We start from the raw sequence: 26,250 nt of genomic DNA, 5'->3' as shown, positions 1-26,250 counted from the left end.
AATATTCAGATTTCCTGTGCTAACCCCATCAACTCATCTTGTTCTTGTCCAGCCAAAACACCGGAAACACCCCATTAAACACTACCCTTCACCTTGAATCCTTTTTTTTAATTCCAAAGTGGAAAGTTTAAGAAGCACTCATTTAGACTATCCAAAACACTAACGAGTGCTGCCTGGGGGGGAATCACAGACCTACAGTTTGAGGACAAAGTGCTGAAAATTCGTTTCTTTATTGTGAGAACAGAAAAGTCCATCATCCACGTGGTTTTGTGGCTCTTTGGGTAAAGGTGAGCAGTGTTTAAACGCGTTTTCCAAACTCCAGCGGGTAAGTTTCCTTCACGGAAACGTTAAGGTGACTGTGACCTCTGTTGTCTGTCTCAGCTGTTGGAATTGTTTGCGGCTTCTCTGCACCGCGTAAAAATCCACGTGAATAAATCAACACGCTGTTAAACATTTATTGTGGGGAAACACTGGCCTCTAAACGGCTTCATTCATTAGTCTCTCTCCCTGCCTCTCTCTCTGCTCATTAGCTCGGGACAGAAAACAGCTCTGAGTGGCGCATACCGCGCGTAATGAGCTGCTGGAGAACAATACGGGGCTCACTGGATACTTGACAAACACTCCTGCTCACATTACAGCCCGTCTGCATGTGAATAACGCGGTGAGTAACACCGGGGACTCCGCTCTTTAACAAACAGTTCAACTGTCACAGGTGAGCGCTGCGCCCCGTGACTCAGACCTGTTCCCTTTTCACAAGTTTCAAAACATTTACGCGTGGAGCCGTGGGCTGAGTCCAGTTACATCATCAGCGACGGGCATAAAAAAGAAGAAAAGAAAAGAGAGCGCACACATCAGCGGGGGGAGGACGCAAACATGAAACCTGGAGAGGAAGCCTTTCTGCTCACTGTGGAGCCCCGAGCCGAAGCGATGGACGCGAATCTGCGCAGAGACGCGAAGAAGCCCAGGACGCTCCGCTGCAGCATAAAGGTGAGACACCGGCTGGCACTGCGCAGAGGACGCAGCGTGTGCGCATTTATCCTAGAGGAGTGCGCGACTTTGCGACTTTACGCACACAAACTGAGTTTCTACTTCGGCTTCAAGGGGAGCGTTCCACTTTGTTCTCCACTGAGTTCAGTGAACCCACCTGTGGGTGCTTGAAAGCAGCCGCACCTTAACGCGGCAAACATAATGAGCCACATAAATGTGGCATTTTCAAGTGGAGGTTTAATCTGAGGGCATTTCACCTTTTTCCCTCCATAACTTGAGGATTTTGCCCTCTGGGTAGGATTGCCTAAGCGCAAACCGAGCTTCACCTGAGATAAACAAGATAAAATCGGCCACAATGTGGTCATAAGTCTCTTGTTAGCTAAAATAATAATAATAATAATAATATTAATAATAATAATAATAAAATGAATCTGAGCTAATTGAAATCAGATTTAAATGCAGATTGAGTGTTTGCTGCTTGGGCTGATGATGCTGGAGGTGACCTGCAGGGAACAACTTGGCGCTTTCATCTTAATTAACGTGTTTCTAATCTTTCCGCACAAACTGAAGTTCACCCCCGCCAAAATCAAATGTTATTTCCAAGGCAGGAAGGGATTTTAATTTTTGTAATTATAAATCAAACATTTTTCTCCCTTTTCACTTTGGGAGGTTAACGATGAGGAATCCAACACGGTAAAGTGCAAAGTCTCAGTTACAGACTTGTTTACTGTGAGTGTGCAAATAAAGTAAATGTATTAATACCACTAATGTAAAAGATGCATTATATTAATTAATTATAAATTAAATAAACTTTCTAATTTTAGGCACTTTCATGTAGTTCAGAATGAAAACCTTAAAGGACTCTGTTTTAAATCAAACGTGTAAAATGTGTTTAGCAATAAATAAATAAATAAAAATCACTTTTTTCATTTGGATATATATTTTAATAGGTTGTTAAAAGAGGGAGCTTTGGAGTTTTAGATGTATACGTCTGATAATATTATATGAATTTATATTTTTACAAAGTTTTGGGGACTTTAAACTTTGATTTGCAGTTGGTGAATTAATTCACTTCACAAAGTTTATTGATAGGTTCAAGCAAAGTTCCACCTTAAGATGGTCAGACTAAAGTTTTGTTTTTTTTTTGGCTTTAGTTAAGGATGTTATTCTTAATAATATTAATAATAACTAATTTATGAAGCACCTTTCAAGCAACCCAAGGTAGCATTACACACTGAAGTCAAAGGCTGGTGAATTTCTTATTTAATGTTTTCAAGCAGTTCATCAAATTCTGCATAAATGTTAGAATAACTCTTAAATCTGAGTGTTTTACAGTGTAGTGTTTGACAGAGACTGAGAATTTAAACAACCTTTAAAACACACACACACACACACACACACTCACACTTGTTTTCATATCTTAGTGAGGACATCTAATTGACATAATGCTTCCCCTAGCCACTTACCCTAAACATCACAAATGAATGCCTAACCCTAACCCTAATCCTTAGCCTAAACCTAAACATAACCTAACTGTGACTGTAACCCTGACCCTAAAACCACATTTTGAGCCTCAAAAATGCCCTCAAACTTGTGGGGACGGGCACTTTGTCCTCATAAGCAACTGTTGGTCCCCACAAGTAAAGTAAACTTCCAATTTATCTCTCCTCACATAGCTATGTAAACATGCACAGACACACACTTGCCTTAAGTCCAGCTGTTACTGCTGATCCAAAACCACATCACACATCCACAACAGTCAGAGTCTAAACTCAACATGGATGAAATGTAACAAAGAACACAACTGAAAATAATGAACTGAACCTGAAACATTCCCAGGAGGCTTTGTGCTCACCTGTAAGGACCTCTCCACGGTCAGAAGAATCGAGCACAGATTATTAAATGAAAGGTGTGTGGAGGGAAAACTAAAAAGATTACACAGCGAGAGCAATTAAAAAGTAAAATGAAGTTTGGTTTACCTGCAGAAGCAAAGACAAATGTTCAGCTTTGACTAATTTAGATTCTCAAAGTGAGGACCAGGGGCTGACAGCAGCTCTCCATCCTTCCATATGGAAAAGAAATGAAGCATTAACCTTTCTTTATTCACTTATAGTTCATGTCATACTACAGGATACTGCAGCCTTTTGTATGTAAATGATGGATGCAGCTTTTGGAAATCACCCATTAGTTTTGAACTTCCACATTTTAGATGCTTCAGCACCTTATTTGCTTGTTTTGTCCATCCATCCATCCATCCGCTTTATCCGAGGCCGGGTCGCGGGGGCAGCAGCTTAAGCAAAGAGACCCAGACCTCCCTCTCCCCAGCCACCTCCTCCAGCTTATCCGGGGGAACACCAAGGCGTTCCCAGGCCAGCCGAGAGATATAATCTCTCCAGCGTGTCCTGGGTCTGCCGCGGGGCCTCCTCCCGGTGGGACATGCCTGGAACACCTCACCCAGGAGGCGCCCAGGGGGCATCCTTGTCAGATGCCCGAACCACCTCAGCTGGCTCCTTTCGATGTGGAGCAGCAGCGGCTCTACTCTGAGCCCCTCCCGGATGGCCGAACTTCTCACCCTATCTCTAAGGGAGAGGCCAGCCACCCTTCGGAGGAAGCTCATTTCTGCCGCTTGTATCCGCGATCTCATTCTTTCGGTCACTACCCACAGCTCGTGGCCATAGTTGAGGGTGGGGACGTAGATCGACTGGTGTTTTGTCATTATTATTAAAAATATAGAAATAAAGCAGCAGAAGAAGTTGGGATGGTTGCATCTGTCAGTCAATTCTTATATGTGGTAGTAACTGAAAGAGCCATTGACCTAACCGAGTCCAACTTTGTTGTGAGCAATTTTGAGATGTCACAATTCTATTTAGTGGAAATGAGGTTCTAGATTTGGATGAAATCATGATTTACTGGTAAAAGAGCGTCAAGGGGCGTCAATACTGGAACAGACTGGCAGCAACGTGGGAACTATGGGCCAATAATTATTTCACATTTTAGCAACAAATAATTTTTTTTTTTTAAAGTACACAAGTTTTGGCCACTATATTGTGTTTTTCTTTTTGTTGTTGTTTTTTTGGAGCTGGAAGTTACTGTGTTGCTACAGCCAGATTATTAGATGAAGCTAACAGGCATTGATTCCATTAAAAGTGCTCCAAAAGAAACCCCCACAGCACAAACACGGCCCACAGGGCCAGTTCAGGGACGCCAGTTTGGTGAGGTGACGCCTAGGAGGCATCATGGCCGCCTGTGTTTCTCACCAAAGGCGAACCTCTGGGGCTGAAAAATGACGCCATCATGGAAACAATGAAAAATGCTTCTGTGATGCTTTAAAAGGGGGAAAAAACTCAATGCAGAGATTAAAACAGTTTCTTGTAGCAGACTGTAAACATGTTTATATCTGCTGTAAAGTTTTAACGTGGGGTTTTATCGAGGCTCACTTTTGAAGCCTCTAGTGGACACTAGAGGAACTGCAAAGACTAAACTAAAGCATATAAGGCCTTTGTTAGCTCAGAGGTTGCTGTTTGATTGTCACTCAGTCATCCAAACTTTGGGAAGCAGTTTTAGCGCCTTGAGCACAAGATCTTTTTTTTTTTCTCTCACTTGCTAATCGGATCCTTGTTGTGGAAATTTCATCGTGTTTCTGCTTCAGATAAATTCCTGACAGCAGAGAATGCTGACAACTTTGTTTTTCCATCACTAATAACTTCATTTGATCCCTTTTGACAGCGGTTTTATGTGTTCGGGATCCGCATCCAGCTCCAGTTTTGTTATGTGTTTTGGCTCTGCTATTAAAAGGCTCAAAGCACTGACTTAAAGGAGAATTGTTGCCTGAACGCGTGCCAAAAGGACCAGTCGTTCTTCCCTTTACGGCAGTAATGGGAGGAAAACAGTTTGTTCTTGAGTTGTGAGTAATATTAATGCAAACACTGGTGGTTGCTTTCAAAATTCTAAGAGAAATGACTCCTCTTCTTCACCGTGTGAGTGACACATATGAGTAATAGGTTTCGGAAGCCTGGGGGGGTGGAGGAAGTTTCTTAGCTTTCCAGAGGGAGAGCGTTTATTTGATTTTGGAATCTTCTGAGTGTTTACCTTCGATGTTCTCACGTCGCCTGTGGTGGGTCCGGCCGCTGCAAATCTTTCCCTGTTTATCTTCACTTTAAAGCCCTCCTCCGCTGAAGCCAAGCAAACATAAGCAGGGTGGAGGACAGTGAAACAGCGAGGCTCGACCTGCAGGTGTCTTCACATCATCCTGAGACTACACAGTGAAATTTGCGAGAATGCACCTGAACTTCAAAGGTGTGCAGTGTTATGTTTAGACAATGGGAGCAGTTCAGCATGAGCGGAGCAGCAAGCCATTCGTCAGGAAGTTGTTTCTAAATCATTCCTGCAGCCTTTTCGGTCAGACTGTACCGCCAGAGCTTTGAATAGCTGTCGTCCTCCAGTCTAACATCAAATGAATAAAAAGTTATAAAGCTGTGCTCTTTGTTCTCCGGTCAAAGGTCCTCTTGAGCTACACCTGGAGTCTACATCCAGGTGACACCATCAACCTCTATTTAAGGATAGCTCTGCCAGCATTTGGGCCAAGTTTCTGCACAGGGGCATGTAGTGTTTACATCATGATCAGGAGCATGAGAAGCATTGGAAAGCCTCACTGCACCTGAGCATGAGGCTCGCCTCTGTGACTGAGTCACAGTCAAATCGCATTGTATTTCTTTATCAGGGTATGGTGAGAAGATAAGCACAGCTGCCATGTCTACTGCAGACAGATGCTGTGCTCGGATTAGCACAAACTGCAAGCGCAGGTGAACGACAGCAGTCATCGCAATAAGCTCTAAACGATAAGGCAGGCGTGTCCAACTCCAGGCCTCAAGGGCCGGTGTCCTATTAGTTTTATACATCACCCTGAATCAAATAACTAGTTCATTAACAAGCCTCTGGAGAACTTCAAGACATGTTGAGGAGGTCATTTAGCCATTTAAATCAGCTTTGTTGGATCAAGGATGCATCTAAAACCTGCAGGACACCGGCCCTTGAGGCCTGGAGTTGCACACCTCTGCTGTAAGGTGAAATACCGAAGTTTTTTTTCATTTGCCCCAAAGTGGGCTGTGAAGGTACTGCAACCATTCGCAATAAATAAAACGTTCAGTTTTTTAATTTTGACATTAAATATTTAAATTTTTAAAGAAACAGAACCCAGGGACTGTATTGGAGCATCACCTGCAGATATTTGCTAATTAATCTAATTAATAAATTTAATAAAATCCTAGGAGAGCTATGGTGTTGTTATGAAGGGGGGAAATATCAATAGAGCCTGAACCGTGTTCATTTATACTATAAAGTTTGGCATTTTAACATGCAAGTATCTTTTATACAGCCATTGGTATTCACAGGTTTTAAGGAGGCTGTGTACTAGACTACTTCTTGGATTGGTGCACACTTTGAAGCGCGGCCCAAAACTCGAGGCTTGGGCAGTCAGCGCTGAATGTGCGGTTTTGAAAATGTTAAACCAGTATATTTAACAAACTGATATATGAGTAATATATCAGTCTTACTCAACTGGAGAATAAGCACATTTTTCAGAACTGCTTTAAATGTCAGCGCTCCTTTGTTCACGATGCTATTGTGCAGAAAATCTGTTTTATGTTTGTTTCACAATAAGGGGAGGTGACCTGTGCACATACTTTCTTTTAAGTATCCTCAGAGAGTTTGTACACATTTCATGCACTTTTTTCCTTTTATTTCCCCCTTTTTTTCTCTTTTTTTTTTTGACTAGAACACATATAAGAACAAAATAACCACAACCCGTGTCCATGAAAATAAAAGCTTTTGGAATTTAAGAATGAACTTCCCTCAATTCTTCCCTTCCCAGCAGGGTTGAAGGTTGGGACAATGACCTCAAATCATAGAGAGCTAAAAGTGTTCAAAAAGGAGAAGTAAATGAATAATGCTCAGAGAATCCAAATACTTAAAGTTTGTAAAAAGTTTCCCTTTTAACAAACAGCAGTTTTTTAGTTTAATTAATTTTTTATGCAGCTGACACAATTATCTGCTCTTTTCCCTTTCAGTAGAACAATCCTTCCAATTTACACAGTTGAATGGAGGAAAATCTCAGTTGTTGTTTTTTTTGTTTTTTTTTTAAAAGGCAAAAAGCCATGTCCATGCATTTAAACATGCAGATCAGAATCTGTCATTTAAACCACATGTTGAAAAGACTTTGTCCGACCTTTTCTTCTCCTCACGTGAGCAGATGCCTGATTTCTTTACCTTTATTTTACTATCTGCTCTTTATGGGCCAGATTTGCTAATGTATTGTGCCAAACATGTGATTTGACATTAAAATAAATTATATAGATACTGACAGTGACAAGACTGACCTTGTTGTGCATGTAAAGGAGTTGCTATGGTAGCCCTGAGAGGCCAGACGGACTGCAACTTAAGAAAACACCAGCAATAAGAAAAACGCTGCAATAGCACACAAAAAACGACGGAAATAGGAAAAACGACAACGGAAATAGGAAAAAACAAAACAGAAAGAGGGAGAAAAAAAAAAGATTTCCAAAAGCACAAGTGAAGTGTTTCTGGGGAGACAATAACCGGACAGACCAGTTAGAAACATGCTAGGTGTGTTTTATCATGATTTTCATACACTGATGACAGATTTTTAGGCTAATAGGCTAACACATTTACCTCTCATCTTTTCTTTCCTCACAAAACAGACAGATCCTCCACTTCTTTTAATTGTCTCCCAGCGCAATTCTTAGCATATTTTGGTTCCTGCAACTGATCCGTCGGGTAATTGTCTCCCCAGAAACACTTCCCTTGTGTTTTTGGAAATCTCTTTTTTTCCCTATTTCCGTTGTCGTTTTTCCTATTTCCGTTGTGTTTTGTGTGCTTTTGCAGCATTTTTTCTTAAGTTGCAGTCCGTTTGGCCTCTCAGGGCCACCGTAAGTTGCTTCTCTAGGCTTTCTCTAAGTACAGGGATGAGAATATTGAAATTGAGTGCACAAACATTTGCCACATTTAATTAACTGCTGATTGTGTTGATATTTAATGCCAAAAAAAAGCACGTCTTTGTTTTTCTAAACACAGTTGCAGTCAAAAAATATCATCCTTAAAGTTAACCACATCTATGAGCGCTATTTGGGGATTGCGCTCTCATGGCATTTTAACCTGTTTAAAAAATGACCATAAACCCTGAGCTTGGTGGTGTTGGTCTCTTCCTGTGAAAAGGGAGTTCTTCCGTCTCACTCTCACTGTTCATAGGGGATTGTCTAAAACTGTAGGGTTATTACTGTGCTTACTTCTCTCTGTCCCACTGGCTGGGTTATATATATAAATCTCTGCTTGAGCTGGTTTTCTCTGGTCTGTGTACATTTGTGTGTTAAAACTGTCATCAGTACAGCTGACCCTCTGTTTGTCTCCAGTCAGAACAGAATTAGACAAGAAAAAAAAAAAAAGAAACAACCCCCCGCCCCCCCAGCTTGTCCTTTCCCCCAAAAATAATCTACAGAAGGAGTTGAAATTGTGAGAAAACTATTACTCTTGAATTTAAATCAGCTCTGAAATTCATTTGAAACACTGACTTTTGTCTTTGGTACCTATTTGGGAATGATCTGGAGTTGTGTGTAGTTACATTTACTGTTCTTGTGTTTATTTGTTTGATCATTTCTGATTGCTTATTGGTGATGACTGCTGCCAGTCTGGCCTGGTCACTTTTGCAAAAGAGATTTTTAATCTCCAGACTTTTACCTGGACAACAAAATGCAGCTTCTTTAATCTGTGGCTGTGTATGCATATCATATCACGGTTTAAAAAAAATGCAACACTGCTCCATCAGGATTAACTTGACATGCCTTTAATTTTTTGGCATTCCAATAACTGAAGATAAAATGTTGCTCCCGGTAGACTTGCTTCCTGCACAGAACCAGAGATCTGTCTCTTGCATTTGTTTTCATTTGACTTTGTTAAAATGCCAAAATGAGGTCAAAGTCGACCTGAAACATTTTAATTTGGTCAAAAGAAGTTTTTTGCCTGCCTGTGCAGATAGGTGCTGTCAAATCACTTAGGTAATTGAAGCCTATTTGATAGAAAATGAAGATGAAATATTATCAGCCGTGTAAAAGGATCCATTGTGTGTGCTAACCAACGATAAAGCCACGCTTTAATAGGAGCATTAACTGTTCTGAGGCGAATGCAGAGTTTATTCTCCCTCAGACGAGCTGGCAGCTGGTAAACACGCTGAAAGCTGGGATTTATCATTGTTTTCATAGTAAATTCACCGCTAATCTCAACATGTATCTTCAATGCAGTATCCATGGCCCCCGGAGCAAAAAGTAAGCAGTGCGTCTGTGAAAGCCTTCTGACACACAGAGAAGCAAGTCACTCATCTTTCAGATCACTGGGAGTCCATCCAGGGGGCGACTCTGATCTGGGTGTGAAGAGAAAGTCTTGGAGGACAAATTCCACAACCAGATGGAGACGCAGTATGAAGCAGTTTTCCTGAAACGATCCCAAAATGTTGTCACTGGATAAGTGATTTCATTCCTCTTTTGGAGCTGTGCTCTGGAGCTTCAAGCAAGCGCTAATGCATTACTGCTTTTGCAGTGCAGACATGCTGTTTTCCAGAAAAAAAAATCAAATCATGAGTCTGGCAACTTTACTTTTGATTTCTAGGAATCATTAAGAAACCTAAAACTTAGCAACTCATACCTCATTACAACCTCATTTAGTGGAGCAAAACAAATGCATAATAACATTTTAAAAACAAAGCAGAAAACATTATTATACATTTTTAGTAGATTTTGCAAACATGTCATAAACAGGCTGAGATATTTTAGGAAAATCAATCACAAAATAATATGTCTGAGATTTTCCACATTATGAAGATGTACTGCTGAAGCAAAGCAAAGAAAGCAGCACGGCTTTAACCACATTATAGAAATTAAAACTTTAAGAAAATGATGTGAAGGCTTGGATCTCATTCCAGGACATTTTCAATCATTTTAATGTTCTTTAAAAAAAAAAACTATACCGTATTTACATTGCCGCATGTTTTTGTAATTCATATAATGAATCTGATTTACACCTTAATCCCTTCTTTGCAATTTTTCGCGTTTTACAAAAACCATCCAGTAACCAGGACTGGGAGCTTTGGCAGGCCATATGTTTGACTGTATATAATAAACCTTTTAACTGATGTTAAAAATATAGCCTGTTTTTTGTTCTTAGGTTAGAATACACAAACTTTTACCTGCAGAAAGAGGCTAACTGTCTGCAAAGGCTTTGGTTGGTGTGCCTGAAGCCTTGTGTAATACTTGGAAAGGAGTTTAAGGAATGTGGTGCAGATGAGTTTGTACTCAGAAGTGAAGATGCCTTTTGTGAAAATGTGTTTCCTCTGAATTGTTCTGTGTTCTTAAAAATAACTTAATCCTCTAAGACTAATTATTTTAGGATTCTTGTGATGGTGCCAGCTGAAACTGCTACAGAGTAGCTGACACGGCTGAGATTTATGACTTCACCCTGTTTCAGCTACAGATCCCTCACTGCTGCACATTTTGTCTTTCCTCCTGCATATTTCCACACTCCACTATTTCACGAACATAACCGAAAGACTAAAAAGACCTGTCTTCTGTGTCCTAGCTGTTCGTGCTCTGCCACGGCCTCCTGCAGTTGTCCCAGCTGCTGTACAGCGCCTACTTCAAGAGCACCATCAGCACAATCGAGAGACGCTACGGCCTCAGCAGCTACTCCTCGGGAACCATTTCCTCTCTGCACGAGGTGGGAGCCAACAATAACTTACCCTCATCCAGTGTAGGATCATGATAGCTTTATTTCAAGGATACCAATGACAAAGGAGGAACTGAAGTGCAAGCAACAAATCAAAATCACACTTCCTGACAATCCGAGTGGGACTCGAGTATTTTGGAACAGTTTTATTGCAAATGCAGGCGTCAGGAGTGATGAGAGATTGTTTCTGTACGCGCTCGGCGCAGAGGTCACTCTGGGTTTTTTTTTTAATACTCCAGTGAGCTTTAAATGTTTCACACACATATAAATGTTTTCTGTTTGTCAAAGACAGTCACAAATAAACCGCATTTTGCTGTCTGTGGCGATACTTCATGAAGAATGACTTTAGCTTATCTTCTTCTGGTTTCTTTAAGGCTGCTCTGATGGATATTTTCTCAGTAACGCCAGATCAAAAGATTATTTGTAATGTGTAGTCTCATTAAAGTGATAAATTCAGACAATTATCACCCAGCTCTGCACTTCCTCTCAGTTACATGGAGCTTTACTGTTGTGATTGTTTCTGTCTCCAGAGATCTGGATTACGAAGCAGGGTCAGGGGCTTAGTGAAGCAGCTTCACGTTTAACATTGTGTTACTAAGGTTGTTCGCTTCTTATCGGAGTACAATGCCAAAAGATAAGAGATCAAAATAAGACAAAATGACCCCATATCAACCAATCATCTCCCGCAGCAGAGAATAGCTTCAGCATTCCTGGAAATCAGTGTGCAGAGTAAGAGGCAAGCTTAGGGAACAGCACAGAAGTGACGGGGAGGAAAACACAACAAACAAACTGCACACACGTGTTTTAAATGTTCCTTTCCCCTGTGAAGCAGTGCTATACAGGTTGTGTGCAAAAAATTCAGCAGAAATGACCACATTTTGGATGAATGAAATGCAAATACAGATTAAAGTGACATCTAATTATGGGTCCTTAAATTACCTCTGAATTGTGCTAGATTGCACCAAGTGAAGCAGCGTTGCACAACAGTGACACCCTGAGTTTAATGCATTAGGTGTGGCGCTTCCTCTGGCTCCTCTCTGACTTTTTTCTCTGTCTCTTAGGTCAGTAACAGCATACTGATTGTGTTCGTGAGCTACTTTGGGAATCGGGTCCACCGTCCTCGCACCATCGGCGTCGGTGGACTGCTGATGGCCATCAGTGCCATGATGCTGACTTTGCCTCACTTCCTGTCTCAGCCGTACGAATACGGCTCTGTTTTACATAGTAAGATGAAGCCATAAACACATTGCTGCTCTGTCTCCGCTGACACTGCCATCCTGTGACTCTGTCCAGAGCTGAGGGGGATCTCAAGTGTACAAATATGTCCAAAAGACTTATGAGGCTTTACTTAAGAGTTGCAGCATTCTCTAACAAAGGCTCCATAGGACTCAGTGGGAGTCAAACAAGTTTCTGCTGTTTGGTCCTCTGTGTTCTTTAGCATGTGTTTGGAAAGCCTCGCTGGTCCTCTCCAGCTGAACTTTTGCATAAATCAGGAGGAAATTCATAATCTCTGTGCACTCTCTGAAAGCTAAGAAGATTACAATTACCTCTGGGGCATTTCATTTGCAATAACAATGTTCTTCTTCCTTTTCGCTTTGCCCCCAGTTAAAGTCATACAGAGTGTCAGCGGAGGGTCAGAGAAGCTCCAGGAAATTAAATAAGTAGTACGTCTGTGTCCTCTGGCCTGTTTTTAACTATCATTTTCCTTGTTTTATACCCTGTGTGTGTGTGTGTGTGTGTGTGTGTGTGTGTGTGTGTTTGTGTGTGTTGATACCAGATCGCCACGAAATGTGCAACCTGCAGAGCACCTCTAACAGCACACAGTCGTGCAACCGTGATGAAACGAGACGTCTGACCGACACCAACAACCTGTGGCTGCTCATGGCCAGCGCTCAGCTGCTCTTTGGTGTTGGATCAGTGCCCATCCAGCCCTATGGGATTTCCTACATTGATGATTTTGCTGGGCCTGCAAATTCCCCTCTCTACATAGGTGAATGACCTGCAGTTCAAAGATTGATGGGACCACATTAAACTGAATTATTTAGCAGGGTTTCGTGTGAAAAAACTGATAAATATACAAACACAAGGAGTGAAAGTACGAGTATTTTGTGTTGGTGAAACTGAAAACTAAAGTCATCACTCTGTCTACAGACAGCTTAGAGGATGATATCAGATCACTGAAGTGTTCAGAAACCAGCTGCTGCTTAGATTTTAAAGTACTGCTCGTCGACGCTGTCAAGTAGACTCAGAAACATGAGTCATCAGTAGAAGTGTTAATTCTTCCAACAATGAGTTTAAGGAAAAACATGGCTGTCATTCAAAATCTTTGTGATAAAGATCTTATAAAGATAAAGATGAAATATGTCTGTTTGCAAGAAAATTAGCTTTGATTTCTAATTTTCCCCTTTTAATTTCATGCTTTATTGCTTTGCATCAAACTGTGGCTAACAGACCTTGAATATCAAGATTTATTCCTGCAGAAGCCTTGAGTCAGAAATGTACTCCCTAAAGTGATGTTTATAACAGCATGATTCACAGAGATAAGTCAGGTTAACCCCCGTTTTTCCATGGAATATTTGAGAATATCTGTTATGAATGAAGGATAAATACAGATGGAACCGTTTAAAAAAAATTTCCCGTATGAAATATTGTACAAAAATGACCCCACTTGCTAAAATAGCTTGGAGGTTAAAGCTGGAGTCTTTTAGAATCAGTTCGGAGGCTTTAGAGGAAAAATACAATCTTTTTAAAATGGTAAGGTATTTGACTGGCTGCAGCTCAACGGTCCATCACAGCCTGCCATCTCTTATCATTCACAGCCATCCTGTTTGCAGTTTCTGTATTCGGGCCTGCCATTGGCTACCTGCTGGGCTCAGTCATGCTGCGGGTCTATGTGGACGTGAACAAAAAAGATTTGGGTAAAGCTGAGTCTGGAAGTCATTTGATTGGGTTAAAGAGGTACGGATGCCTTACGGCGTTTTTCACCGATAATTCCAGGAGAAGCTGCGCTCCAACTCAGACCCGACGATCCTCGCTGGATCGGTGCCTGGTGGATGGGCCTGCTCATCTCTGCTGGCTGCCTGGTTCTCACCTCTATCCCCTACTTCTTCTTCCCACGTACCATGGCTTCACAAGACCACGTAAGCCTCGCTCTTATAGAAGTCTTTTAAACAGCAGAGCACATGTCAGGACTGTGCAGTCCACAAGAAGCATCCATAATGTGACTGTAAATATTGGAAGCAAACAGGGATCTGACACTTAAAGGACAATATTCTCTATGTCACATTTGACTGACATCTGCTGGCTTAATGTCAGCGCTGCAGGTTGTTTTTTGTTCTTGTTTTTCTTTCAGTTTTTTACTATTTAAGGCACAGTTTCAGTCTTGGTGACCTCAGTGGAGCGATTTCACATACAAATCTGCACTTGTGAAATGCTTTAAGAAAAATATTAGTCCTAAGCTTATCTATGACTAGATAAGCAGGAAGTGCATGCCCCCTCATTTTTTATGAAACCACAGTTTCACTTCCAGCTTTAACTTGACTAACTTAAAAACAATGAAGTTCAAGTGGGCCAAAATACAATTATTAGAAAAAAATTAGAACTACTAGTGAGCTCTTGTGATGTAGAAAAGTCTTTTTTACAATAATTCTTTCCTAAAATATAAAGCCATATGCAGGAAAATTACAGAAGAACATTGACACAGCTTAAAGCTTTAAAACATACTGTGCCAGTTTAAAACATCAATCACTCTAAGGTAAATATTCATTAATGAACTGTTTTTTTTATTGTGTTGGGTTTTTTTAGTCCATGGTAACATCTGAAAAATGTCAGTAATCCTAGACTGTTTTTTTAAAACTAACTTAGCTGCCGGGAATTCTAATGTTCACACAGCAAATGATTGTTTTCTGCATGTTTTGAAACCAGACACAAGGACAGAGGAAGGCCTCTGACTGTGAAACTGAGGGGACACTCATATGGTAGCAAATTGCCCTCCAACCGTCTATAATTCACAAAGAGTATAGTTCACAAAGTCATCATCCTGTATTTTTCTTATTTTTTTTTAAACATGAAATTAGAGCCCATAAACTCATCAGGAAAGTGGGGGTCATAAATCTAGTTTGCACTTTGGCCATTTACCCACAGATTTGTATATAGTTTGACTTCTCTTTACAATCATAGGAGACGCCCCCTGCTGGAAACCTTTAAAAACATGCTACTTTCATAATCCAGTCTGTCATCAGTTTCCCAACAGCGGTTTTTGATTTAGTTAACAGGAATGAGCAAACAGCAGACATAATTACATAAATGTTATCGATGAACACAGAGGGGAAGTGGTTAGCTGAAAGTTGCACACAAAAAGTGGAAGTAATCTTCAAACAGTAATAGACTGACAGGTCATCATCAGCATTTTCTCCCCAGTATAAATCATAAATAAGCAATGGATGAATGTTGAGTTATGCAAATAAAAAACATGATAATAAGGGAGATGTTTGAGAACCACTGAAACACATGATGCGTCTTTTAAACTTTCACGCAGATTCAAACTAAAAGCGGATATGTCCTTATAAAAAGTCTCTAAACTAATTCTTTTGAGAGACAAAAACTCCACAGAAATCTTTTCATTGCAGCAGCATTCAAAATCACCCAAAAGCTGTCAAAGCTTTTGGGTGATTTTGAATGCTGTTGTGCAGAGCTTGTCATTTCAGTCTAATGTTCCCACGTCACACAAAGACACAGAGGCTTATGTTGTAGGACAATGTCGCATGAAAGGAGAGATTACTTTGAAGTGCTCCTTGAAAGATTGAGATCAAACCAATGAGATTTTCATCCTCTAGAGCCTCCATATGCTCTCCTGTATTTTTGAATTTGTGCCGCTGCCTCCCATAAATGTCCCTGTCTTCATTACTCACTGAATGTGTGAGGATCTCTATCAACTGCTTATTTTCCCTTAAAAAAGATGAAAATACACCAATCAGACACTGACAGTTCAGGGCTCATTACTGGCACCTGTTAGGAGTGTGTTGGATACAATGTGTGGATTTAAGTGACAAAGGAACAGTTTAGATGGCTGAACGGTTATTATGGTTAACTAAGAAGCAACAGTATGTCTCGGTTTTTCTACATTAAAAAATGCTGCTGTAGTAAATGAAAGAAATCTATAAGCAAGACTCTTTGGGCTTAAACTCATGACTGCTTTAGGACATCTTATCAGTGGTTCTCTTTTGCCTCACCCATCCATCCATTCATTAAACTGCTTATCCAAAGTCCGATCAGGTGGACTGGCCTCTACCTAGCTACACTTTGAAGATCCTCTTTGGAGGATCTTGAGGTGTTCCCAGGCCAGAAGAGATATATAATCAACTTGCTTATTCCAGATACCCAAACCCCATCACTGTATGTCTAACTCTAGTATATCTTCATATATCCTCTTCATATGTCTTTTCCTGCAAGCATCATTTTGTTCTCCTCATCAATGCCATGCATCCATGCTGCAAGTAAATAAGAAATCAGTAAAGCTGCATTCGTGGTCCTTCTGCTAGCTCTAGAGGAATTAGAGGAATGAACATACTTTCTGTAGCATGAACTAACTTCTTTTTTTAAGTCTCAGGGAATTTCAGTTGGGTGATTTGAAACAGCTCAACAAATATCAGCCAACACATAAAGGGTTTTTTGTGCAATTTGGCACCCAATCTGTCAGCAAGCTAAAGTTACAGCTTCTGTATTTCCCAGGGAGAAAAAAACGATGGAGAAAGATGTATGACAGAGGGGGCAGGAGAAGAAGATAAGAAATTATTTTCAGAGGTAAAGACTGTTCAGCAAGCAGCATTTGATAAAACTGGACATTTAAGACTTACATCTAATGCAATGTATTCTGGTTATGTATTTGACAGCAAATTAAATGATAATAATGTTCACATTTTATACTGGACAGTAAATGCAGGCTAAACTGGGCAGTGTATTGGACTGGAGCAGATCATTGCTGGATTAGAGCCTGGTAGCAGCAGACATTAGGAGAGAGGGACATGACAGCTGAAGTTTATAGGAGAAAGGTGATATAAGTATAATTATCAACGGAAATATTTTTTGAAACCTTATTTATGTCATACCGAACACTGAAACGAAAGCTAATTTAGTGATTGCTTCAAAATAGCTGCCCAAATAAGTGTGTTCCAGTTCTTCAAGAAAGACTTTGGCAGGAGTCACAATTTAAGCTGATGATGTTGTTCAGCATCAAGTGCCAAATTCTATCTTTGTGCCTGTTGTTTTGGTGTTTTCTGGCTCAGGAGTTGTTGAGCTCAGACATCTGTTAATCCACCGCAGAATGTAGAAAGAGTAGCAGTAGGACCAAGATCTGTCTACAAAGAAGGCACATGCACTGGAGCTCAGAGTAGAAATTATTAGGTGGCTCATTTATAATTCGAGTTAAATTTTCTATTCTGCAGTGTTTCACTAGAACCTCCAGGTGGGTTCCCACACTTGCCAAATTCCCCTCTAACACCTGCATAGTGCACCATCAGACCATTAACATGACTAACAAGTGGCCTGATCATGCAAATATTAATTTTGCTATGCTTTCCATTTCATGCCATGCCCGCTCAGCTGAACTACAAACATTACTCTAATGTGATAAAATCAACTTCTTAGGAAGTCATTGGCCAGCATAAAAAAATGTGGATTTATGTATCAAGAAAAGCTTTTTAAATCAATATTATGAGCTATATTCAAGAAGTAGAAGTAAATATTACAAGTAGAAAACAGCATAACATAGAAAGAGTTTATTAAATTACAAGTACAATAAAACTGTGCTTCAATAAAATACTAGAGTAAATGTCCTGTTACATTCCACCACTGGTTCTAGCCATGCTCTCCTCTGATGGGATTGTGCATATAATGGTTGATGGTTTTATGCTTCTCGATACTTTCCAGGTGACCCGAAGTGAGTCTGGCTCAGAAGATGAGGACTCTTTGCTGGGCTTCCTGAAGAGTGAGTTTGTTACATTCCAACTGCAAAGATCTGTTAGTTTGATAGCTTTATGTATCTTTGTCACAAAAAACAAGTAACTGGTACCAGAGTAAAAATCAGAGTGTCTGAAGTTATCTGCATCTGTGTCTGATCAGGTTTTCCCAAAAAGTTTGTCGACCTCTTGCTGAGCCCTCTTTTCCTGATCCTTGTCCTGGCCCAGTGCTGCTTCTCGTCGGTTATTGCAGGGCTTGCTACGTTCCTTAACAAGTATCTGGAGCGACAGTATGCAACTACAGCCGCACATGCCAACCTGCTCTTTGGTAGGTACCAGAGTAAAGATGTCACGGTTCCAGGATCTCGTTTGGTATTTGGTGAAATTATCCTTTGATATTTTTTTTGGACATTATTTTGCTTCTTATGTTTATTTTCATTTTTGTCTCCCTCTTTCATGTTGCTATGTTAGTTCATTTGTCCACTTAAGTTCAACTTCCTGTTTTACTTGGTTATCGCTTTTCCTTACATGTCTCCTGTAAGTGGACTCCCTATCGCTGTCCTTCCCAGTGGTAGCTTATCTTTTCCTGTTTATACGCTGACCATGTCTTTTATGTGGGCTTGCACTTTTTCTCCCATGTCCTCCATGAGTTAACAGACTTCGCTGCACCATAGTGATAATGCAAGAGGCACGTGAGAAATTATTATTCCTTTACATGAAATAAGGTCAACACCAACGAGTAGGGCAGAAGTGCAGGAAATGGGGAAAAAAGCTACAAAATAGGCTGCTTTTAAGAATCTGTATTATTACTGATGCACCTGAGAGATCCAGAGCTCCAGGAATGGTGATGCTATTTTCCAGAGAAGCGTTTGGTCAGTAAGTGGTGATTTTGCACCTTATCCCTAATCTGGAATATGACCTGCTCTGCAGCACAAGTTACCATGACGACCTAGACTGCTGAGAAGTGAATCGCCATAGTAACACTGAAAACACAGAGTTAACCCTGTAGCCACCCCAATAAGTCCAAATCCTGCTTCGTTGTTCAGGCCTCTGGTCACCGTACCTGTGTTTGATTTGATGTGTGCTCAGTCCTGCCTCTCTTTGCCGTCCGTGGCGTCTTGCAGCAGCCAATAAAGGCCACATTTGGCTCATTCTTCAGATTACTGCAGCCGTTTCAGTGTCAGCTGTTAAATATTTCAAGTAATAATGAACACTTTTAATGTCATGTTTCAAACATTTTATGAACTCTGGAGAGTGGAAATTAAACTGCGTGCTAAAATCATTTAATCGATTCTCTGCAGTGAGTAGGTTCACTTGTGATATGGCAACTTTCCAAAGCAGTCGAGCTGCCAGTTTTTCTTTGATGAAAATGTTTTCATTATTTTAAACAAATTGGCCTCTCTGTCTGTAAGGATGTTGGCAAACAAACGCATGCCCTGATAAAATCTCAGGTTCGAGTCTGAACAAGCACCTCCATTTGGGATTGGATGAAGCTAGTACTGTATCACACCCACTGAAGCAGCTCAGTTTTACTCAAATTGCACATCCATGTTTGGCAGCGCGCATGTTGTTGCTGGAAGTTTGTGCCAGCATCAATCTGCCTTAAGGTCTGATAATGGCTGTAAGTTGCGTCACTCTGAAGTCATTATAGCCTCAACAAAAAGAATACAAATTAAATGTCCCAACTCAGTTTGGACATGAGAACCAGTCTCAGACTTCTGAGAAATACTTTGTTCACTTGTAAATGTTTCACTCAAGCTGTTGTAAAATGTAATTCCACTCCAGTTTATGCTGGAACATGGCTTTGCTGGCTCTGCTCGGGATTCAGCATAGAGAAAGTTAGTCCTTGGGGGGTTTCAGCTCATGGGTGTCATCGGAAGATGACATCATGAGATTTTCACATCTTTTTTACTTAGCGGCAACTTATGTTTCCCAGGTTCTGTGAACCTACCGTGTGTGGCTGTGGGGATGCTGGCTGGCGGGGTCATCATGAAAAGAGTGGGTCTCTCTCTGAAGGCCATCCCACGTTTCTCTGTGGTGATGCTGACCATCTCCACCCTCTTCTACATCCCTCTGTTCTGGATGGGCTGTTCAACACAGAAGGTTTCAGAGGTCAATCATTTCCAGAGCAGCCAGTCTTGGTGAGTTTGTGTGTTTTATATAAATAACAGTAATATTATTAATCTGTATAACATATTTTATGCTACATGTAAAGCTCAAAGTGCTAAAAAATGAAAACCAAAGTAATAAAAATAATGAGATGAATTACATTTAATAGCAAGATAAAGGTAAAGGTATACTGCTCATCAACATATATCAAGATGGATCTGATGTGAAATCAAAAATAATCTGTCCAGATTTGTATGTGCAAAATGTGTAGGACTAAAACAAACTTAAATATGTTGTGTGTGGTGTTGGTGCATGGGGATTACATACCAAAGTAGTCAAAGTGCTGCAATCACAGTTTTTTAAAGACTACCAAGTCTGTTTTTATTGGACAGATTAAGCCAAAAGTCATCATCTTGATGGAAACACTGAGAGTTTTCATCTTTTTTTGGCTCTAACATCTACACGGGATTATAAACACAGTTTGCTCTCAAGAACACCACCCAGCACTCATCACCTTTCAGAACCGATGGTTGTGACCTGTGATCCAGTCCCTCACCTTCAAGCACTGGATTATATATAAACTTCAGTCATATCTGCTTCTTTTTCTTTAACTCGCTGCTCTGCTGTCCTCCGCAGGTCTCCACCCAGCTGCTATTCAAACTGCAACTGTCCTAACAGCACCTTTAATCCCGTGTGCAGCTACGACGGCATTGAGTACATCTCTCCGTGCCACGCTGGCTGCACGAACTTCACCAAAGACAACACCCACAGGATTCTGGTCAGTGCCATCTCTTGCTTATGCCTTCCACAATGGCTGATTAAAATAAATAGGCTTATGTTATGTGAAGCTATAATGTTTTCTTTAGCCGTATAAATACAGTATGATTTTTTAACTGGTGAGCGGATAAAAGTGGAAAAAATTACCCTACCATAAATCATCCAAACCAATCTGTGTGATTATCTGGTGCAGAGCAATCACATAAGCTGTGGATGCCGTGTAAGTGAATGAATTTGTTTTTAGAGCAGAGGGAGAAAAACTGTTTTCTTTTTTTATTCTCTGTATGGGATCAAAGAATAATCATTTGGCCCTGCTCCTGCACAGCGTCTGTAAATTGCTCACTCTGGGAAATATTAACCTTTATTAGCGTAATGTACTTCAGAGCTTAAAGTGCTGCAGGGAATCCATACCACAAATAAAATGCCATCGAGAGCCTTTGCAAAAATCAACTCGTCAGGGTAACTATTTCCTTATAAGGTTATAGTTTTAACTTATAGTTATAGTTATAGTTTTAAACCATAAGGTTTATTAGGTTTTTTTTAGTGTATCTTAGATTAAAACTTTAGTGTAACATTATGAAAGTAAATCAGAGCCACTTTGACGTTGCTGTTCTTACTTGGATCCTGGATGTTGAATCTTCAGTGTTCATGCAAACATGTCCGTGTGAGCCCACAGTGGGTAGTTGTGGGTAAACTATGGGACTCTGTGGACAGGGCAAACCCACACGTAATACCCCAACTGGGTGTGCCCACACAGGGCCACAGTAAGGCAGCCATTGCATTTTGTTTGGTTGTTATTTTGCTAAGGATTAACGGAAAGTAATTAGGGCTTTAAATGCTTTTAGTTCTTAGGATTTCATATTGAGGTAGTGATATAGTTTAATACTTAAGTTTAAGACTGACATGTTGTGTCTGATTGACTAGTACCTTCCAGTCTAGGCTCAGTCTCGCTCAGTCAGAACCAAAGCAACTCACAGTCAATATCTAATCGATGCTTATTAGTCGCAGAACTAATGAGAGCTGTTTTAAAAATAGAGAAAAAAACTGCAGCGTTTAAACGTCACAGCTTGTGAATAATCCTTCAGTGGGTGGATTGTGTGACCGCTATTCGAACATTAGTCAGTTTGACTCAGCGTGTAAGCCCACCACTGAGGCACAGACGCAGACAGAGCTGGCTACAGCTAGCTTAATGGATTAATGCTCAGTAATCAGGCGATAATTATTTCATCTTTGATGTGGATTCACATGTTCAAAGTTGAGTGTGGAATTCAAACATCTACTTGAGAAATGTCTCAGATTTTTACAGGTTTCTTTTTATGTATTTTAGTTTGATTAAATCAGGAATATCAATGGAAATTTGATCTGTTTTTAACCAAAGCCTTGCAGGTTTTTTTCTTGAAAAAATCTAATCTTTTCACACTTATGTGACAAAAGAGCGTTCATTCATCCATGTATTATTTGCTGTTTATCCGGGTCCATATTCATGGGGTCCATGGGGGCAGCAGTCAGAGCAGAAACGCACAGACCACCTCTTCAGTCCCCTCTGGGAGCACACTGAGGAGTCCAAAGCCAGCCGGGAGACATCCTCTCCAGCATGTCCTGGCTCTGCCCTGGGGGCTCCTCTCATTCTCAGGTTTTCATGAGTCATCCCTGCTTCAACTGGCTCCATTTCATTTAACCTTCTCAACGTTTAAATTACCTGCTGATGTTCAAATTTTGGGAAACAACAATCAGCCAAAACATAACAGCATTACAAGCTGTACAAAAGATTATAACTTAATCCGAGACAGGACAAAAACCATGCATATCAGAACAAACAGGTAACATATAAAATATAATATAAAAAATATAATCTCTGCTTTCTCTCTGGATACAGGAGTATATCAACTGCAGCTGCACTGCCAGCACTAAGGCCAAACCAGGTCCTTGTGAGAATGGCTGCTCTCATTTTCTTCACCCTGTCATAATCGTCATCGCTCTAGCATCCCTCATCGCCTGCCTAACGCACAACCCCATGTACATGATGGTGCTCAGGTGAGTTCAAAGTTAAAACCCTCTGACGGGTAGCACGATACAGTGTGCTTGTCCACGTTGTTAAATACTTATCAATTTTTTATGAATTTTTATATAGATATTTATTCACCTGCAAAATCTGCATTGGGACAGTGGCTCTATGTTATATTCCTGTAGCTTCTTGTTGAGCTTTGGGCTCTATTTTAATTTTTATTGTTGTTGTTTCTTATGTTTCTTATGTTCACATTTTCCTGGTGTCTCCTGAGGTTTCCTTGCTTTTGTCTCTCTCTGTTTTGGTATGTTAGTTTCCTCGCCTTCCTCGTTTCCACCTCCTGTTTTGTTTTACTGCTTTTCTGTCTCTAATTCCTTGATTGGCAACACAAAAGCCAAGGACAACATTCACGGATCTGTGTCCTATACCCCCCTAATGTGTGAGAGTTCATGAAGTGATTAATCACTGCCACATAAAACGGAATGGAAAATGCAGATGTTGCTCGTGTAACATTTTTTTTCCTGTGTTTTCAGATCTGTTCCTTCTGATGAGAAGTCATTTGCCATAGGAATTCAGTTTTTACTCATGAGACTGCTGGGTAAGACAGGATTACCGTATTACTAAAGAGGCTGATGCTCCAGAAACATTTGTAGTTTATAGGGAAGAAAATGGTGTAATATTGAATTAAAACACAAATTATAGTGTTAATGGTCATGGTTGTATAAAGAACCCAGGAGTAAACTATGCCAGCTATATAAGTAAACTAACAAATGGTGCAATTTTAAGAGATTAATAAATCATAAATAAGTAGAAAGTGGTATTAATTTCATCACCCGTGTTTTAAAAATCTTTTCTGATTTTTAGCTCATTTTGCTGAAGGACCAATAAGTGTATGACATGGCGAGGCTTCTGCCATTCAATTCACAACAATCATTACTCTTCCTATAATATTGGTCAAAGTTTAATCCAATTTACATAGACTGACAACTAAATGGGTCTTCAGTCAAATGTTTGTCAAGATCAAGGTCACATTTGCCATTTTATGAGTAGAAAAAAGGTGCACTGTGATGATGGGAGTAACTCCAGCTGCCTCCCCTGCTAACCCCGACCTCTTTTTCCATCTCAGCTTGGCTCCCGGCCCCTGCTCTCTTTGGGATGGCCATCGACACATCGTGCCTCAGGTGGAGAACTGTATGCGAAAAGAAGTTTAGCTGTGGTTACTATGACAACAACATGTTGAGGAACCGGTGAGAACATTTATCACTTAACAGACTTTTTTGTACTGTTATCAAAGGTTGTGTTTTGTGGTCAGAGGTGAACTGGTGGCAGAAAGTGACAGTTCTGTGATGTCTTTGTGTCCACTGTGTAAAACTGAGAGTCGACACCAAAGAGAGCCTAAAAGAAACATTAAAAACTTTCAGCCCACTATGAGCATCAGCATGATGAGATATATCATTATCATGTCAGTAAACCGGTATAATGTCTGTGCTGTAGAGTAATAGAAGCAAGCGCTGAAATCCTGAATGTTTGATTTCTTTTCTGATAATTCACTGGAGAAAACATCATAAAGTGCATTCTGGGTAACTTTTTAAGGCTCATATCACCAAGTGGGATGATTGGATACTCAGAACAGATTTTACCCTATGAAAGGTTTCCTGTTTTTAGCTACTTTTTGATATCAGGCTCATTTTCTAGATGTGATTCCATCTGTGTCAAAATTCTGAGGGGATCAGGTGGGAGAAAGGGAGAACCCCTGAACCAATCAGGCAGTGAGCTACAAGATTCATAGCCTCATTTTGTAAATGATGCTCTTTAATAGAATATTGTGCATCCAGTGGCACAAAAAGACTTTTTTAAATTTATTGATAGAATTTTGCTGGTTTTCTTTTGGATTTTGTTGTCCGTCCACTTCGGACTGGCCTGTACATATCAAACAGGTGTGCAGTTCATCTAAATCTGAGCCATGCATTTATTACTTATCTGACTCCCTGCAGGTATCTGGGCTTACAGGTGGGTTATAAGGTCATGGGCATCGTCCTGCTGATGATTCTCGGGTGGAAGGTGCACCGGACCGAGGAGTACAGTCTGGCAGATGACAAGAAGGACCACTCTGATTGTCCCGCTGAGAAGCAGGGTGATCCAAACCTTTTAAAGCTTTGCTGCGGTGATAAACGCTGAGTAAAGCTGTCAGTGGAAGGAATCCATAGTCAAGATGGGCCAGCACTGTGACCTCAATTTCTTTAGGCCCACTCCTCCTACCCAGTTCTTCAATGGTTGGACAGAGGATATCCATTTTCTACAGGGGAATATTCTCTATGTTTCTGGATGCATTTTGATTGGAGTAATTCAGACGTTATGACCAGCAGAGTATACGTTAAGACAAGACAGCTAAAGCACATCGTTTGTAAATGATAAATGGCCTGTATTTGTATAGCGCTTTACCAAAGCACTTTACACATCCAGTCATGCACCCATTCACACACACATTCACACACTGGCGATGGCAAGCTACATTGTAGCCACGGCCACCCTGGGGCGCACTGACAGAGGCGAGGCTGCCGAACACTGGCCACCACCAGTAGGCAACAGGTGAAGTGTCTTGCCCAAGGACACAACGACTGAGACTGTCCGAGACGGGGCTCAAACCGGCAACCTTCCGATTACAAGGCGAACGCCCAACTCTTGAGCCACAATCGACCCACATCGTGATACCTCACATTCTCCTTGGGTCCAGGACAGTGAAAGGACTTTTGAACAACAGCTAAATGTTTTTTTTTATTTTGCGCGTACCTGAACAGTAGGAATCTATTCAGGTTTCTATTTGCAATGCGAACACATTCTGTATCTAATTAACTGTATAGCTTAATATTTAAGTATATATATTTTTTATAGATCATTGTCTCATACACAGAGACGTGTGATTACTGCAATACTCTTTTCATATATGAGCCTGTGTAACACTTAAATTGCAATTAATATTCAGATATCAAATACATGCACTGTTACTCATAAACTGAATAAAATGAATTAACCATACAGTATGCTATTCACTAGTTTGGTTATTGGGTGGATTGCAAACAAGTGTGAGTGTTACTGGATGAAGTATGTCTTTATCTTCAGTATCTCCAAGGCTGAATAATCCATCAGGTCAATTGGTTTGTTGGATTTTTAAGAAATATACAGCTCAGGTCATAAACAGTAGGGAATGTTCATCTTTATCTTCATGTAAGATGAATCATCAGAGTCAGAATACTTTATTAATCCCAGAAGAAATGATGTGGTCACAGTTGCCCCAAGACAGTAAGAACAGTAACTAAACTAAATTAAATAGCACAATATAAAACAAAGTTACAAAATATGACACAATGGCTCTAATTATAAATATCCCGGCATATTACACAAATTTAAATGTATATAGTTGACACTGAGGCGGCCTTCTTATTATATTGACTCACATTAGTCCTGTGTCATACTTCTTTTAACCTTAATCTGCAACAAAGAAAGAGCAGACTCTGTGCTGAAATGTTTCACACGCTGTGGGGCTCCAGGTTCATCTGTTGATTACACCTAAACAAAAATCGTGATGTTCCAAGCTACACTTAATCTTGTAGCCCTGGGTTATGTTTTTGT

General features: G+C 40.5%; 1 protein-coding gene across 2 annotated transcripts; it reads left to right on the top strand.

The window, feature by feature from the left end:
- Positions 1–751: 751 nt before the first annotated feature.
- Positions 752–25,653, top strand: slco2a1 (solute carrier organic anion transporter family, member 2A1). 2 transcript variants are annotated; one of them, XM_087836211.1, is made up of 15 exons: positions 752–987; positions 10,627–10,764; positions 11,835–11,997; positions 12,551–12,763; positions 13,593–13,691; positions 13,771–13,913; positions 16,504–16,575; positions 17,701–17,758; positions 17,893–18,057; positions 19,666–19,870; positions 20,475–20,616; positions 22,492–22,649; positions 23,154–23,218; positions 23,747–23,867; positions 24,615–25,653. In XM_087836211.1, exons 1-15 carry the CDS (start codon positions 874–876, stop codon positions 24,796–24,798), a joined length of 2,040 nt encoding a protein of 679 aa, XP_087692337.1. In that variant the 5' UTR covers positions 752–873; the 3' UTR covers positions 24,799–25,653. The 2 variants fall into 2 exon arrangements, with proteins under 2 accessions (XP_087692337.1, XP_006790491.2); XM_006790428.3 differs by lacking the exon at positions 16,504–16,575 and having other exon boundaries at positions 754–987.
- Positions 25,654–26,250: the final 597 nt, after the last annotated feature.

The sequence above is a fragment of the Neolamprologus brichardi genome, chromosome 23, assembly GCF_056152115.1.
Source record: "Neolamprologus brichardi isolate AB-2024 chromosome 23, ASM5615211v1, whole genome shotgun sequence".
NCBI lineage: Eukaryota > Metazoa > Chordata > Actinopteri > Cichliformes > Cichlidae > Neolamprologus > Neolamprologus brichardi.
Note: the sequence above shows the minus strand (reverse complement) of the source record. Positions and strands in the feature narration are given on the sequence as shown.